At 39.6% G+C, this 18,947-nt stretch overlaps 1 protein-coding gene across 2 annotated transcripts in view; it reads left to right on the plus strand.

Annotated features, from left to right (window-relative positions):
* otud4 (OTU deubiquitinase 4) overlaps nt 1-18,947 on the plus strand; it is an 80,481-nt gene that overhangs the window by 37,949 nt on the left and 23,585 nt on the right. For both annotated transcript variants that reach the window (XM_073042954.1, XM_073042955.1), the window contains exons 6-10: nt 4,404-4,485; nt 7,178-7,325; nt 9,939-10,005; nt 15,046-15,166; nt 15,259-15,323. In XM_073042954.1, coding sequence (XP_072899055.1) covers nt 4,404-4,485; nt 7,178-7,325; nt 9,939-10,005; nt 15,046-15,166; nt 15,259-15,323 — 483 coding nt within the window. The remainder of the gene's footprint in view (nt 1-4,403; nt 4,486-7,177; nt 7,326-9,938; nt 10,006-15,045; nt 15,167-15,258; nt 15,324-18,947) is intronic.

Raw genomic sequence — 18,947 nt, forward strand, 5'->3', positions numbered from 1 at the left:
GAACAGCACACACAAAATGCTGGAGCAACTCAGCAGGCAGGCAGCATCGACTGGAAATAAGTACTAAAGTCCTGCCAAAGGGTTTTGGGTGGAAACGTCAACCGTACTTTTTTCCATAGATGGAACTGGCTTGCTGAGTTTCTCCAGCATTTTGTGTGTGTTTATCATTATCATTATTATTTTATCATTTATCATTTTTTAAAATAATTTTATCATTATTAGTTTATCATTATTGAAACATTTTGGTCATTATTTTCTTGTTCGTGCGAGCTTGCCTTGTGCAAATTGGCAGCTGAGTAGTTCCTGTATTGTAACACTAGTGTTGTTTCAAATGCACTTGCTTAGCTGTAAAGCATTGTGGAAAATCCTGAAGTAATGAAGAATGCAAAATGCATGTAAGTCTGTTCTTTTCAAGTGATTTAGTATTTATGAGTTAGGGTTAGAACTGCAGGGATAGAAACCTTATTCCTTAATTTTAGGGCCTCTTGTTGTGTTTTGGACTAAAATGTCTATGATCCATACAAATTTAAAAGGAAATGTTGGGAGTAGGTGAGATGGGGCAAGTTCCTTCTCTTTGAAGTATTCTCTCCTCCAATCTAAAGCAAAATATAAACATGTTTAAACAGAAGCGTGCTGCCATACAAGATGTGTCATACTCCTTTAACATGATCCCTGGGTGTGTCCAGGCCTCAGTATTGACGCTGAAGCCCAGGACATCTCATAACATAAAGACTAAACATGGGCAAGGAAGCTGCCTTCTGATCATTATCTGCTGTTCCTTCTCAGCTGATGAAGCGGCACTCCTCCAGAATGAATACTGCTTTGGTGGGGGTTCGGGGGATACTGGGAGTATCAAGACACGGAATCTGATCTGAATAGGGGGTTTAATGTCTAGCATCATTGCTGATCCAGCTGGCTAAATCCTGTAGAATATATAGCTACTTAGAGAGTGACAGTGGGACAATTCAAACTCTAATCTGCCTGTAGAAGGTACATCTGTAAAATAACATCATGGCGCTTGTGGACACAAAGTCTTGTCTTGACATCAAGGACACACTCCATTGCCAAAGCATTACAATTGTGCCAAATGTATTTAGAAGCAGAACAGATCCAGCAACTTAGATCTGTGCCTCTTGTGCTGACAGCAGAAATGTTCATCGTATTGTGTAACTGTTGAAGTATCCCTCACTTCACTATTGCCGTGTAGACTGGGTGGCTAACCTTTTTAGTGAGAATGCAGAATGGCTGGCTGGGAGTGGCCCTAAGCTTTCTGAAAAGTGACTTGCCAAGCTAATGAAGCTGCCTGACAAAACAACTAAGGCAGCAAGCAATGGAGAGAGCGAAATAATCACTGAAACAATGGATTTGGTCAGATTTCTGCATTCCTCTTGCATTTGGCGGTATGCAATTGAATGGATCAAGAAAATCCCATCCCAGTCTTTGGTGTTGGCAAGGCTCAGCACACGAGGCAAGATTGAGGCATTCACAATCTTGTTCTGCAGGCAATGTTAAGTGAATGATCCATCTTCGTTTCCTCTTGAGATTTCCAATATGACAACACTACCCTTACAACAGTTTAATGTCATGTAATCTCAAGCAATGGATCAGGAAAAGGTGTGAGACCAGAACACATCCTGAATGGAACTGGAGTCCTGACCTCCAGAGTTTTCTGCACCTTGAGTCAGGCTGTTCCAGTATATTTATACCATGGGCATCTGGTGCCTAATGAGAAAAACTGCCTAGATATTTCCTGTTCAAATCTGACGTAGCTCATTACAGCCCACCCTTATTTGATCAGTAGCAGAATGTTACTAGCTGTTTGTGCTAGTAAGTGGCAGTTATTTATCAATAACGTACTTACCAGTTACCTACTCGCTGCTCATTTTGAGGGCTACCTGGGTCATTTGTCTCCAGACTTCATCCCGGACATGGGATAAGACATTTGAGACTGGGATGAGAAGAAATTTCTTCATTCAGAGGGTGGTGAACCCATGGAATTCTCTATCACAGGCTTTGGAGGCCATGTTGCTAAATATATATAAGAAGGAGGTAGACAGACTTTTAGACCTAAAAGGAATATGGGAATGAAACATAGCCATGGTCATTTTGAATGGTGGAGCAAACTTGGGGGGGCCAAATGTCATTGACTGTCCCCTTAGTCCTCTGTTGTTTGCTTTGGCTATAGAACCTCTAGCCATAGCACGCCGTAATTCCAAGGATATTACAGGTATCACCCGAGGTAATACTGTTCATAAAATTTCTTTATATGCAGCTGATATTTTACTTTTTATTTCCAACGTGAATGACTCCTTAGCTTCCATTCTTTCTTTATTCTCTCAATTTAGTCGATTCTCAGGTTATAAGTTGAATTTATATAAAAGTGAATTATTTCCTTTAAACAACCTGATACCAATAAACACCAGTTTTCCGTTTAAAATTATGACTAACCAGTTTACTTATCTTGGAATAACTATTACTAAAAATATTAAACATTTGTATAAAGCTAATTTTATTCCGCTACTGAGTTACCTTAAAAGGCTATTCAGTGAATGGTCTCCTCTTTTTTTTTTCCTTGTTAGGCCGTATTAATTCTATTAAAATGAATGTGTTACCTAAATTCTTATATCTTTTCCAAGCATTGCCTATTTTTATTCCAAAGAGTTTTTTCGACTCTTTGGACTCAATTCTCTCCTCTTGCATATGGAATAATAAACAACCCCGGCTGAACAAAGTCTTTCTTCAAAGGAAAAATAAAGATGGTGGTCTAGCTTTGCCTAATTTTAGATTCTATTACTGGGCAACTAATATAAGGAATATCACATTCTGAAAGGGATGACTATCCACCATGGACTTTACTAGAAGCTCAATCGGTTAAAAATGCCTCAATTATTTCTCTTCTTGGATCTTCCTTTACCCTTCAGTAAAATTACTGATAACCCAGTTCTTAAACATTGACTTCTGTGAGACTTGTTACGTCTTGCCAACCAGAGAAATTTTTTCCCCCACTGTCTATTTTAATAACCTGCCAGTCTTCAGTCCAAGTCAATAGATCACCTCCTATGCCATGAGCTCTTATTTTGTGCAATACCCTTTTTGATGTTTCATCTCATCTTATCAAATGCACTGTAGCTGTAATACATCCATTGTTATCTACGATAAAGGTTACTTTCTCAACGAGGTCCACTGAATTGATCAAACGTGCTTTCCCTTTCACAAAACCACATTTACTTTGCCTGATTTATCTTGAATGTTTCTAAATTCACTGCACTAGCGTCTTCTAGAGCATCTAAATCTATAGCATCTAAATGTTCTCCTGACGACAGATCTTGAGGTTGTCGTTTCAAATTGAATAACATATAGAAGCGCCTTTTTATGCATTGATGCTAAGCTTATTTATAGCCATGTTATGTTTCTACATTTAACCTAATGTTTTAAAATGTTAGACCTTAAATTGCCATTTGGATGGTGAGGGAGTAAGTTATTAAGAGAAATGAATCATGACGAAGAATGGGTTTAAACTGGAGTGGAATTAGCGGGTAAGATTTTACTTTTAGCATTAGTTATATACCTACACCTGTAGTTTATCATTTAGTTGTGCCAAATGTCTCAGTCTCAGGTACAATTTCAGGAGATATTCTTTTATTAGTAATTCACGTAGTCATTCCTTCAAGATTGAAAGTACATTTATTATCAAAGTATTTGTGCAGTGTACAACCCTGAGATTCGTCTTCCCTACAGACAGGCAGAAAACAAAGAAAACCATGGAACCCTTGCAAAGAAAAGCATGAAACCCCCAAGGCACAAAAAAAACAAATTGTGCAAATGGCAAAAGAAAGCGATCAAGAGATGGGCATTCGCAGATATTTTCCATAATAGATATTGGCCCTCAATACTAGCCAATTTTGATCTGAAATTGGAACTTTTCAATTCTTGGTATGAATGCTTCCACTACTTGGAAAAATTTCACCTAGCAATTTTTTGCATCTGGAAAATGAACATCAGATTCTTAGACTTGAGCGATATCTGGTATTTCTGATCAGAAGTAATTTTATTTGGGAAGAATGCATTAAACATGTGTTGTAAGGAACACCTCTCATCGTTGATCACTGAAGGGTGACATCCAGGGCAGAGTTGCATGAAGGATCGTGTTTTTAGTTGAACTTAATGATGAAAAAATATTGCCTCTATTAATTAGTTAAGAAAACAGAAAAGAACTTATGTAACATTTTTTAATATATTGGATTTAAAACTGTCATCGAAGTAATTGAATTTTTGAGCTGTTTATGAATTTGAGCTCCTGTTAAATTTTAACTAACCTGGTCAGTTTCAGATGTAGCATAGAAAGTGATGTTTGAAGGTGACAAAAGGAAAGATATCTCACTTTTTTCTTAATTTCCAAATAGATCTCATTGTGCTTTTCAAATGGAAACCATTATGATAGTGTCTATCCTAAGAAATCTATCGATACTGCGGCCCTTTGTCAATGTAAGTACTCTGATTTTTTTTAAAATTTGGGAATAGTTTTATTTTATATAATTGAGAATTGACCATTTTAAGCTGTCAAGACATTAATTCCTAAAAGAAAGTTTTGTGATCTTGAGAAAAATCAGTTTTTCTTGCTTGCATCCCTGCTGCCAGAAAAATGATGGGAGGGTCTAGTCAGTTAAAATGAAATGAGCTTATCAATAAGTTGATGGGTACCTTAGAATCCATAATACTAAAGTAGGTAAGTTTGGTCACCTTTGTATGCCATTTATTATCTTTGCCCCTGTCCCTTGGCCACTGTGCAAATGTGAGTCAAACTTTTTATTTCCCCATCTTATCAATATTTGTTTGCAACTTTCTTTGGGTTTTGCAGAAGAATTAACTAATATTTTGATCTATTGTTGCCCACAAATTAATATCCTCCTCTTTAGGGTTATATATCTGTCTTTGAAATGATCAGTCAAGAGAAGAGGCTTTTGTTCCAGAATTTTATTTCATTCTGTGGTCCAACATATTTCTGAGTATTAGGAAAAAATTACTTTTGCAGTCCACTATTTTCTCTCTTGCAGCCAATTTTATTAACCTGGTTGATGTCCTAGTCATAATCCCTATAGAATCCCCCTGTCCAGATCTTCCTAATTCTGTGTTCACTGCTCTTCCTACCAACTAAGGAAGACTGATGTTTTTCATGCATGATTTGTTTCTTTCTAAATCATGTACTTACAGCGATTAACTTTAACATGTTGATTTATTATGCAAGTAGTTTTCAATTTATTCTTGGATAAATGCTAGGAAATTGTCCCAACCACAATTTCTTGTTTTTATTCTCCATTCACCATTCTTCTACAGATTTACTGAAGTCTGTCATTCTTTGATTTAATCTTCGATTGCGTTCAATCTGGTCCTGGAATTGTCTCGTTGAGTTTCACTAACAGGTCAAATAATTTGACATCTCAGTCTCGACCTCTTCAGGATTCACCTTGTTTCTAACGCTCTTCCCTTTACTAAAGTAACTTATTAGACACTTACAGAATTTTCATAGTTACCTAGACTTGCCAGTCCCTACTTTTATGGTTTCACCTTTTTAGCATTTTTATTGCTCTGGCTGCTTAAAGGTATTTATTTGTTTTTGTTTGAAATTTGAATTGCTTGTAAATTACAAACCCTATTACATCATTGCGGTGGCTCCTTTATAACAAAGGGGAAGCAGATACTTGAAGTTATAACCTTTTGTTCTAGCTGCCACTTCATGCTGCGTGAACTTGGGGGGGGGGGGGGGGGGGGAGGTATCACCAAGAAGTGAACATTCCTTGAATCTACATGGGTTGCCTGCAGCTCTATTATAAGAAAATAGTAAATCCCATTGACAGTGATTACAAGCACTCAATTTTAACTGAGGAGATTCCACATAAAATCAAAAGATATAGGAGCAGAATTAGGCCATTTGACCCATTGAGTCTGCTCTGCAGTTGTGAAAAAGAATTAAACACAATTTTGATGGCTTATGATAAGCCCATTTTGATGCAGTATCAGTTCAAAGGTGGAAGTCCTTGCAGTTAAGTTGAAGTAATAATTTTAATGCCTCGGGATTTAAATTTACCCTGGCATATTGTGAGGATCACTGTAAGAAAACATTTAGATGATATTCTCAAACTGGAAATGAAGTAGAACCAGTTAGGTTTACTTCCCCCCCTCCCCCCACCACCTTTTGCTAAACTTTAATGGGCACAATTCCATAAGAAGCAAGCCCTTTCTCATAACTTTTTAAAGCACTTCATAATGGCTGAACCTTGAGGAAGGGTGGTACAAACAAATTTGTTTTCACCAGATATCTAATATAAGAGTCCTCTAGCAATGGCTTTCTTAAAACAATGGGTAAATGGGGGAGCTTTGCATTTGATCTTTTACTTCTTTTTCCTTCTTCATGCCCTGCACCCTTTCCCAGAATGTATGTGGGTAATCTGAAAGAAACCATAGAACTTCAGCCCAGTGAAGATCAGTTCATTCAGCATAGATTGTGGAATAAGCAATGTAAACTCTTGGGCTGTGTAGCATTTAGTGTGTGGTTACACTTTATTCCATTGCAAATAGGATAAGCCAGGAAATGATACTTCCAGATTTTAAAATTTTCCAAAATGTTATTTTTGGTTTAAAAATAAATCCAGTTGGCTTTCATGTTGGTGCTGTTTTAGAATCTATTTCCAGTGTGACATTTACAGGAACGTCTGTTTGCTTTTGAATGGCCAGCATAGATATACAAGAGCTAAACCACTCCTACAGGGGTTGAAGTTTAGAGTGTAATGTATACCCTAGTGATTCATTATCTGTTCCTGCGAGTTGCGTTGCAGCATCTGCACAAATACTTGGGTTCCCTGAAGAAAGTTTTCAAATATTTTGGTGTTGGATTAAAGAGCAAAGGAAACAATTCTGGGGGAGAGTGGTTAAGAGTCTAGGAAGTCTCCATCCATTCCTTTATCATTGGTAAGAAGATGCTGGATTTTGAAGTATTCTAGGCAGACTTTTCTCCAGTGACATTAAAGAATGAAGCGCCTTTGCAGTGATTATTTTAAAAAAAGATAATTGATTGCTAGATGAAACCACAGTGACGTTACTGGGTCTCGCTTGAAGGGTTTTCAGGACTTCTGTATATGTTTGCATAAATGTAAGTTTAATTTAAACTTCTATTTTGCAGCCATTTTGTATGAAATGTTATATCAGGATGTGCTTAAAGTTGATGTTGAAGCAGTACTATCTTCATTGGATACAAACAGCAAAATAAATGAGGATCATTGTATTTCCAGCAATGATTCCGATTCTGGCACAGAAACAGAATTGCCTAGGTAAGCTGTGAAATTTTTAAAAATTCATGTTGATTACTGGAGTTTTAAACAAGGGAATTCAAGTGAAAGTTATAAATGGGGAAGCAAATATGCAATTCCTGAAAACTGTATCAAAAATGTTAGTTTTGTATCAGATTCGATTACTTACAGCAAATTTTGTCAAAGGACAGCTATATTTAATTTTTTTGAAACATTCTTCAGGCATTCAGCCTTGAAGCTCTCAGTCTGTCACAACCAGTTGATCTGATTTACCCATGAGAACAGTGTACAGTTCCCTAAGCTATCATATTACCTTTGATTCTATAGTTTCTGCAGAGTGCTTAATATGTGGGACAGGTTTCCCATGGTGACAATGGAAGCAGATGGTTTTGATGTGTTTATTTACATAGATAACACAGGGAGAACAGAGTAGAGAACAGGGTAGAGAGTATAGTGTAGTTGGGAGGAACAGGTGATACCAGACAGACCACAAACCTCTTAGTTACTGAGGTCTTCCTAAGGTTAGCCTTAATTTTATCATTGCTAATTAATAGTTTATTTTGCCACTTGGTGTAATTATTCATCGCATGGATAGTAGAAAGGGAGCTGGTCGAACTTCTTTTCTTCCATTTAGTAGTTCCTGTGACTTAAATCCATTACTACAGCTCCGACTCTACTGGGATAAGCCGAGTTCTGAATGTGACACTGCAGATTATACAGTCAGCCCTCCTTATCCACGAGTTCTGCATCCGTTGATTCAACGAACCGCGAATCGAGAAAACTCGGAAGTGCTGTTCCAGCACTTGTTGCTCGAGCATGTACCGACTTTTTTTTCTTGTCATTATTCCTGAAACAATGCAGTATAACAACTATTTTACATAGCATTTACATTGTATCAGGTATTAAGTAATCTAGAGATGATTTAAAGTATACGGGAGGATGTGCATGGGTTATCGTGGATTGGGATCGAAAAAAATCGTAAGTTCTCTTACCAAGTAAGTTGGAACAGGTATTATTTAGCGACAGTTAGTCAAACGTTTGCCTTACTGTATGGTATATATTTTACCTTTCTATGCATATAAAACACTTAAGAATGTATGTTTCAGCGCCGGGCTCGGGAACTGAAGCTCCCGAGTTTGATCCAGTGACAGACCGCTATCGTGTGCACTCTCTATCCGTGCCGGGTTGATGTGGAGAATCAAAAACCCAAAACCTCAAATCCCAATAATTAAACCACTGCGTTGCTTAGTAATAATTGTAACTTTCATTGGGGCAGGGCCTTTCTCACTTTATCCTTTAAAATTGTTCCGATCGTTGACCGACGTAGCCTAACGCTTTTCCAATGACTAATGGCATTTTACCTCTTTCCGATCACTTTATTATTTCCACTTTATTTTCAATTGTGATGGTGATTATTTTCGTGAACAGAAACACTGCGGATTCAGAGCTCGACCGCAGGTCCTAATGTCCATCGCACTGAGACAGGTTAAATAAGGTCTGGGGTTCCGCTGGGTCCTAAGGTCCACCGCACTGAGACAGGTTAAATAAGGTCTGGGGTTCCGCTGGGTCCTAAGGTCCACCGCAAAGAGACAGGTTAAATAAGGGACTTGAACATCTGTGTTTTTTGGTATCCGCAAGGGGTCCCGGAACCAATCCCCCGCAGATAAGGAGGGCCGACTGTACTTAACTTTCCGTTTGTGAAGTATTTCATTGAAATACTTCCTCCAAATATGCCCAAATAACAATTGCACAAACAAGTCAAATTATTTATGCTGGGCTTTTTTCCTGTAAAGGTAGATCCAGGGACAATGGACAACATGCATCTTATAAAGCATTCACAATTGTAGGCCATATCTTGGGTAATGATGAGTCTGAGTTCAGAGAGGAAATTAAGAACCTGGTATCCGCAGGGGGTCCGGGAACCAATCCCCTGCAGATAAGGAGGGCCGACTGTATTTGAATGGTTCAGCTGAAAAAGTGACAGAAAACAATCAAAAGGATTAAGTGGTTAGAGTAGTTGTAGAGGTTGAAACTGGGGAACCAAGGTACCATAGATAAATAAAATCCCCCCTAATCATTGCCATCTATAGCATGACAGAATGGTGTGTTTTGGTAAAGTAGAATTTTTCAAAATTAATTTTAAAAAAAACTTTTTTTCTGAAGGGAATTGTGTATCTATTTGTAGCTGAAAATATTACTTGATATTTACAGCTCATTCCCTTAATGCAGACTTACAGCTCAGGAAAAATTACTAGTTCACACTTACAGGACAATTACCATGGTGATCATTACTTCATCCTTGCTGTAATATGAGCTTTAGTTAAAGAAAGGTGATGACACATTGGGAACTGAGAGCTGCTGAACAACAACCTGGAGAATGATTGAGAGTGATAACTAGGAAGTTAATTGGATTCTTATATTTGTGTCTAGCCATAATCTGATTCTTCTAGTACCTGATTTTAACAGACATGTTTTCAGCTCGTGATCCAATTTCCTGGAAGAGTACAACCTTCAGCTTGGTGATAAAAGTACATGCTTACAATTATTTTTTTCCTTAGTCTTGGATGTCTTTCATGGCACTTTTAGTGGATTTTCTCTAAACTCTTGATAACGTCCTTTTGAAATTTTTAACAGGGGCAATGCTGTTGATGAAAATGATGTGAATGGATTCAAGTCTCAATCATGTAATAAAGTCCAAAAGGTATTCCCTTACAATTATATAAATGTTAATATGTGCTATTGAAATGTAATATCTTGTCTGAAAAACAGCATCTTCAGCTGAAGAGAATTTTTCCACATTACACTGAATATTGACGTAAATCTTGTTCATAAGTCTAATAATGCTTGAACCTTCTGTGATTTGTACAATTTGGGTCAAGCTGACATGTTGGATTATTTTGAAACTCTGTGTTTTTTCACCCCCCCCCTCTCTTTTGCTCATGAATAACTGGCATGTTCAGACATCACTACATTAATAGTCAAATTGTTATGAAATTGGTACTGGTCACTTAATCCTTATTAAGGTTTTTAATATAATGAAGTAAAAATGAAATATTATGGCTTCATTTGTAATCACACAATCATATCATATACAGGTAATTAGTAAGTAATTGTTTGCTTGGAAAGATTTTAAAGCTGTAACTTTAATGCAGATGCTTCAATAAATTAGAGAGGGATATAAATTAGCACAGTATTTGACAGTTGCTGCTATTTTTGGAACATTTCGACTTTGATACAGAGTGATCAAAGGATGTTGTTGACAGTTACATCTGCAGAGTTGCTTTTAGCTTAAATTGACGATCTCTGATTCGTTCTTTGCTCCTCATGGAGAAAGAGCAGCTCCTTGTTTGGTTTTTGTTGTTTGGCCAAGATCAGCTAGTTTGCACAGCCCTATTGATCCTTATCTCTGATCATGTTGCACTAGTACTGTTTGGTGTTTTAATTATAGCTTTGCATCATGAAATATTTTGAGCAATGTTTATACTACGAAGTCGGAAGTAAGGTTTGATTTCCTCACATGATGAGTCCATATTCTTAGCTTCTTGGTTACATGGTGCCAAGGTTAAAAGGCCAAGTGTCGTCTGACACTAAATGGAGAGGTAGAACTTAATGTGCCATTTGCCAGATTTGTCCCTGCACGTTAAATGCGGCTGGCTGGAAAACAGTGTTGCTGCGTTTGTGGGTTGGGAAATGAAGGCAGCACAGTGGAACATCTACCGCGTGGGAAATGGCTGAGGTGGATAATGTTGATGCATTTCAGGAGAATCTAGGTAAATGGAATAAAAGTCAGCATAAATGTAGTTCCTGTGTGGATATACTCTGGAATAAGACTTCTTCCCACTGATATATGACATGAGATTTGTGTAGCAGTACAGTGCAAAGACAAAAATCTATAAATTGCAAAAAGAAATCTTGCACACAAAAGATTAATGAGGTGGTACTGATGGATTCATGCATTGTTCAGAAGTATGATGGCAGAGGGGAAGCAGCTGTTCCTAAATTGTAGAGGGGGAGGGTTGTTCCCAGTGTGGAGCTGGCTGAGTGCACTATCCTGTGCAGCCCTATTGCCATCCTGTGTACTGCAGGCTCCACACCAGGCTGTGATGCAACGAGTCAGAATGCTCTCCACTGTACATCTGTAGAGAATTTGTAGGAGTCTTTGGTGACATAAAAAATCTCCTTAAACTTCTGACAAAGCAGAGCAGCTGATATGCTGCCTTTCTGATTGCATCAATGTGTTAGACCCAGGAGAGATCCCCTGAGGTGTCGATGCTCAGGAGTCTGGAAGGTGCTCACCCTTCCCAGCACTGACCCCCCCCCCCCCAGTGAGGACTGTCGTGTGTTCTCCCGATTCTCCCCCAGTTGATTCATTGGTTTTGCTGACTTCTTGAGTATGAGGTTGTAGTTGCAACACCACTCAAACAGCCAATGCATCTCACTCCTGTAAGCATTGTCATCGTCATACAGGACTCTACCAACCATAGATGGCATTTGAACTGTGTGTAGCCATACAGTCGTAAGGTGTAGTGAGAGTAGAGCGCTAGGCTGAGCATGCACCTTTGAGATGTGACTGTGTTGATAGTCAGTGAGGAGGAGATGTTACTACAGATCTGCCTTAACTGGGCTTCCAATTAGGAAGTCAAGGACTCAGTTACAGAGTTGGGTACAGAAGCCCAAATTTTGCAGCTCATCTGTTATTGTTGAGGGAATGGTGGTGTTGAACACAGAGCTATAATCGTCGGCACTAGCTTGGCGTATATCTTGCGCTTGTTTAGATGTTCCAAAGCAGAGTGGAGAACCAGTGGGATCGTGTTAAGTCATGTTAATCATCAATGTAATCTTAGATAGATAGATAGATACTTTATTCATCCCCATGGGGAAATTCAACATTTTTTTCCAATGTCCCATACACTTATTGTAGCAAAACTAATTACATACAATACCTAACTCAGTAAAAATATGATATGCATCTAAAATCACCCTCTCAAAAAGCATTAATAATAGCTTTTAAAAAAGTTCTTAAGTAGTTTACTTAAATACATTGAGTCCTAACCCCGGCACTTTAACATATCTTACTCCTGGCGGTTGAATTGTAAAGCCGAATGGCATTGGGGAGTATTGATCTCTTCATCCTGTCTGAGGAGCATTGCATCGATAGCAACCTGTCGCTGAAACTGCTTCTCTGTCTCTGGATGGTGCTATGTAGAGGATGTTCAGGGTTTTCCATAATTGACCGTAGCCTACTCAGCGCCCTTCGCTCTGCTACCGATGTTATACTCTCCAGTACTTTGCCCACTACAGAGCCCGCCTTCCTTACCAGCTTATTAAGACATGAGGCGTCCCTCTTCTTAATGCTGCCTCCCCAACACGCCACCACAAAGAAGAGGGCGCTCTCCACAACTGACCTATAGAACATCTTCAGCATCTCACTACAAACATTGAATGACGCCAACCTTCTAAGGAAGTACAGTCGACTCTGTGCCTTCCTGCACAAGACATCTGTGTTGGCAGTCCAGTCTAGCTTCTCGTCTAACTGTACTTGTAGGTCTTAACCTGCTCCACACATTCTCCATTAATGATCACTGGCTCCATATGAGGCCTAATGTGAAGGATATCACACCCTCATTTCCCCCTTCCATTCCCACACTTCTGGTCAATTCTTTTGGGAGTTTCAATTTTAGGAAGATATTTTCTTGGTGTAAAATACCAGGGAATTCAGCTTCCAAATTCCTATTTGTACCATTAATAATGTACTGTGTAATATTTTGCTTCAGTTAAGATGTGGTAAAATGGGCAAATCAGCATTGCTCCAGAAAATTGAAGCAATAGCAATGTAAGCCACAATATTTTGTTTTAGCATGTTTTAAAGTAGAATCAAGATAATATAGAGTACAATTTGCTATTCAGAAATCTGGATGTTTCTGCATTTGGCTCACTGGAATCCTGGTTCCCCCAGTTCCCTTTGGGCTCACTGGGGCCATGGTTCCTGGTGGTTATGGTTAAATCCACCAGGTTCACTAGAAAGTTTATCATTTACCTTATGATGTTACAGAAAAAAAAACAGGATATGGTAGAGTATTCATTTAAATAGTATCCAGAAGATGGAAAAATCTGATAGTCCAGCGCCATTAAGATCCTGCGTGTGCTGATTAATGGAGTTTTGCAGTGTAGCTGCATGCACCCAGGACCCTGGTGTATGAGGGGGAATTGCAGGAATCGGCACCTGATGCATGGTTTAGACCCAAGAATGCCAACGGCTCTTTTCCTCTTGCAGATGCTGCCCAGCCCACTTAGTTCTTCCAACAAATTGTTGCTCCAGATTCCAGTATCAGCCGTCTCCTTTATCTCAAGTGGATTATCAAAACTTTACTGTTCTCTCAGGGTGAAAATTATCTGATGAATCTTTGGCAAACAAGGAAAGTCTGCAGATGCTGGAAATCCGAGCAGCACACACAAAATGCTGCTGAACTCAGCAGGCCAGGCACTCTATGGAAGAGAGTGGAGTCGACGTTTCAGGCCGAGACCTTTCAGCAGGACTGGAGAAAAAAAGCTGAGGAGTAGAGATGAAAGGTGGAGGGATGAAGTAAAGAGCTGGGAAGTTAATTGGTGAAAGATACAAGGCTGGAGAAAGAGGAATCTAATAGGAGAGGACTATTTAATAGTTGCTCTGCAAAGTGGTCTCCCAATCAACTTTGGAATGGGAGGTGGATTTAAAATGGGAGGCCACTGGGAGATCCTCCCTCTGATGCTCCTCCCTCCTTTTCTTTCTTCCATGGCTTTCTGTCCTTTTCTATTAGATTTCTCCTTCTCCAGCCCTGTATCTTTTTCCCCAATCAACTTCCCAGCTCTTAACTTCAGAATCAGAATCAGGCTTATTATCACCGGCACGTGACGTGAAGTTTGTTAACTTAGCAACAGCAGTTCAATGGAATACATAATCACCATCATCTTGTGTTTCTCTCTCCCCTCCCCCCACGTATTCAATAAAGACATGAAAAGTACAATTGCTTGTGCGTTATTAGTTTAGGCAGATTGTGTTTGTCTATTATTGTGACCTAGATGACGATCAGACCACATTTTGAGTAATTAATGTAGAAAACCAGGTAATTACAAAGGGTTCACAATCTTTTTTCTTGTAACTGTAGTTCAGCTAAATCGCAACAAGAATTGGATATAATGCGAGTGTTGAACTGGGAAACTGTATTTGTGTTGCTTGGCCTGCATTGGTTATAATACAATTTCGATTGGGAAGTAACTGCAGTAATCACGCACAGGCTGAGGGTTTGACTGCAGAAGGCCATTGAAGGGATTTACTTTGGAAACTGACAAGTAATAGCTTCCATTGACACTTGTACAACAATCCTCTATGAAACAATATAACATGCAACCTTTAGTATTTTTAACGCAGTAGCAAAGTAAGCTTGTAGCTGTTTAAAAACACCTATATTTTTTGAAAACCCTGCAGGAAAACACTTTTGTTATTTGTGAGTCTGAAAATCTCTTGCCTCTAATGTTTTTTTCCTATTGACACAATTATTTTTATAAAGCAAATTTCTATAATGTGAGATCTTAGAAAGCCACAACTATGACATTATATCACAGCTACCTGTACAGTGAAGTATATCAGTAAACACTAAGTGATATTTTGATGCCCAGGTAAATGATAGGAACTGTTTTACATTATTTCACCATTGAGAATATGTCAAAGTACTTCAGACACTGTTTTATCACTTATTTTCAGAAACAACAAAAGAAAAATGAAAGCGCAGCCCACATCTCCTTCCCTGGCGAGGTCCTCCGAGCTCTCAACCCAAATATTTACAGAAATATTGAATACGAAGTTTGGCAGAAATCGAAACAAGGTAAATGTTTTAAGTTTGCAACCTTTGATTTCAAGTTGGCTCTTTCGCACGTTGTTGCTGTTAAATATTAATATTTAATCTGTACTTTTCAGCACAGCAGAAAAGGGACTACTCCATTGCTGCTGGGATGCAGTATGTTGTAGGGGATAAATGCAAGGTAGGCATTGATGCAGAATATCTAATCTCTGATTTTCAAATTTCTAATTTGTGATCTCTCTTTAATATGTGCAATACCTTTTTTGGCCTCAGTCTTTAAGAATGGATATAGAACAGAAGAACAACAAATAGAGTAAAAGGAATTTTCAAGCCCTAAATCCAAAGCTCAGGAGCCCCAAATATCCCTTGTTAAAACTGCAGGCTTGTACACTAATTTGAAGGCATGGGAATTAGGCTTCCCGCTTAAGTTTGATTAGAATGGACAGGGTGTCTACAGAGGATTATGTAGACTCCTAAAAACATGTCCATTTGGGGAAGGGAATGAGATTAATATGAAGACTCAAATTCTGGCCACAGACAATCCTGCCTTGTTTCCATTATGCTCTTGCAGTTGGGCCACCCTCTAGTCCTGCTTTTCCATCTACTGATTCATAAACCTTCTGTGTTCTTGCATCCTATTTCCTCTCACCAGGTTGTATGCTGGGAGGCAAGAGGCCATAGGTTTTGATGAGTTATTACTCCTAATATACTTTTTTGGATTTATGCTATAAGGATGGTGTTCTAATATATTCCCCCCCCCCTTGCCTTTCCTTCCCCTTTCTTCTTTGTCAGCAGTTAAATTCTCAGGCATAATAATTATTGTTGATACTATAGACAATAGGTGCAGAAGTAGACCATTCGGCCCTTCGAGCCTGCACCACCATTTTGAGATCATGGCTGATCATCTACTATCAATACCTGGTTCCTGCCTTGTCCCCATATCCCATGATTCCCCTATCCATAAGATACCTATCTAGCTCCTTCTTGAAAGTATCCAGAGAATTGGCCTCCGCTATCTTCCGAGGCAGTGCATTCCAGACCCCCACAACTCTCTGGGAGAAGAAGTTTTTCCTTAACTCTGTCCTAAATGACCTACCCCTTATTCTCAAACCATGCCCTCTGGTACTGGACTCTCCCAGCATCTGGAACATATTTCCTGCCTCTATCTTGTCCAATCCCTTAATAATCTTATATGTTTCAATCAGATCCCCTCTCAATCTCCTTAATTCCAGCGTGTACAAGCCCAGTCTCTGTAACCTCTCTGCGTAAGACAGTCCAGACATCCCAGGAATTAACCTCGTGAATCTATGCTGCACTTCCTCTACAACCAGGATGTCCTTCCTTAACCCTGGAGACCAAAACTGTACACAATACTCCAGGTGTGGTCTCACCAGGGCTCTGTACAAATGCAAGAGGATTTCCTTGCTCTTGTACTCAATTCCCTTTGTAATAAAGGCCAACATTCCATTAGCCTTCTTCACTGCCTGCTGCACTTGCTCATTCACCTTCAGTGACTGATGAACAAGGACTCCTAGATCTCTTTGTTTTTCTCCCTTACCTAACTCTACACCGTTCAGATAATAAGCTGCCTTCCTGTTCTTACTCCCAAAGTGGATAACCTCACACTTATTCACATTGAACGTCATCTGCCAAGTATCTGCCCACTCACTCTACCCATTCACTCAGCCTATCCAACTCACCCTGAATTCTCCTAACATCCTCATCACATGTCACACTGCCACCCAGCTTAGTATCATCAGCAAATTTGCTGATGTTATTCTCAATGCCTTCATCTAAATCGTTGACGTAAATTGTAAACAGCTGTGGTCCCAATACCGAGCCCTGTGGCACCCCACTAGTCACCACCTGCCATTCCGAGAAACACCCATTCACCGCTACCCTTTGCTTTCTATCTGCCAACCAGTTTTCTATCCATGTCAATGTCTTCCCCCCGATGCCCTGAGCTTTGATTTTACCCACCAATCTCCTATTTGGGACCTTATCAAATGCCTTCTGAAAATCGAGGTACATTACATCCACTGAATCTCCCCCGTCTAACTTCCTGGTTACATCCTCGAAAAACACCAACAGATTAGTCAAGCATGATTTACCCTTGGTAAATCTATGCTGGCTCGGCCCAATCCTATCACTGCTATCTAGATATGCCACTATTTCATCCTTAATAGTGGACTCTAGCATCTTCCCCACCACCGATGTCAGGCTGACAGGTCGATAGTTCTCTGTTTTCTCCCTCCCTCCTTTCTTAAAAAGTGGGATAACATTAGCCATTCTCCAATCCTCAGGAACTGATCCTGAATCTAAGGAACATTGGAAAATGATTACTAATGCATCCGCAATTTCCAGGGCCACCTCCTTTAGTACCCTAGGATGCAGACCATCTGGACCTGGGGATTTGTCAGCCTTCAGTCCCATCAGTCTACTCATCACCGTTTCCTTCCTAATGTCAATCTGTTTCATTTCCTCTGTTACCCTATGTCCTTGGCCCATCCATACATCTGGGAGATTGCTTGTGTCTTCCTTAGTGAAGACAGATCTAAAGTACTCATTAAATTCTTCTGCCATTTCTCTGTTTCCCATAACAATTTCACCCATTTCATTCTTCAAGGGCCCAACAGTGTTCTTAACTATCTCCTTTCACTTCACATACCTAAAAAAGCTTTTGCTATCTTCCTTTATATTCCTGGCTAGCTTGCGTTCGTACCTCATTTTTTCTCCCCGTATTGCCTTTTTAGTTAAGTTCTGTTGTTCCTTAAAAACTTCCCAATCATCTGTCCTTCCACTCACCTTAGCTCTGTCATACTTCCTTTTTTTTAATGCTATGCAATCTTTGACTTCCTTTGTCAACCACTGTGGCCCCTTTCCCCCCTTTGAATCCTTCCTTCTCTGGGGGATGAACTGATTTTGCACCTTGTGCATTATTCCCAAGAATATCTGCCATTGCTGTTCCACTGTCTTTTCTGCTAGGCTATCCATCCAGTCAACTTTTGCCAGCTCCTCCCTCATAGCTCCATAGCTTCCCCTGTTCAACTGCAACACTGACACCTCCGAGCTGCCCTTATCCTTCTCAAATTGCAGATAAAAACTTACAATATTATGATCACTACCTCCTAATGGCTCCTTTACTGCAAGATCGCTTATCAAATCCTGTTCATTACATAATACTAAATCCAGAATAGTCTTGTCCCTGGTCGGCTCTCGTACAAGCTGCTCCAAGAATGCATCCCGTAGGCACTCTACAAACTCCCTATCCTGTGGTCCAGACCCAACCTGATTCTCCCAGTTCACCTGCATGTTGAAATCCCCCATAACTACTGCTACATTACCTTTGCCACATGCCAATGTTAACTCCCTATTCAACTTGCACCCAATATCCATGCTACTGTTTGGTGGCCTGTAGACAACACCCATTTGGGTCCTTTTGCCCTTGCTGTTCCTCAGTTCTATCCACACAGACTCTACTTCTCCTGACCCTATGTCCCCTCTTGCAAAGGACTGAATGTCCTCAAACTCTTCATAGAATATAGCCACTGTTGTGCCTTCCTTGTAACTGTCCAGGATAGATTCTCAGAGATGCTGAGACTCAGGAACTTGAAATTGCTTACTCTTTCTACCTCTGATTTCTCTGTGGACTGGTGTGTGTTTCCTCATCTTACCCTTTTCTAGCTTCCACGATCAATTCTTTGGTCTTACTGACATTGAGTCTAATGTTATTGCTGTGACACCACTCAACCAGCTGATCTATCGTGCTCCTGCACGCCTTCTCTTCACCATCTGAAATTCTGCC

The sequence above is a fragment of the Hemitrygon akajei genome, chromosome 4 (assembly GCF_048418815.1).
Source record: "Hemitrygon akajei chromosome 4, sHemAka1.3, whole genome shotgun sequence".
Lineage (NCBI taxonomy): Eukaryota > Metazoa > Chordata > Chondrichthyes > Myliobatiformes > Dasyatidae > Hemitrygon > Hemitrygon akajei.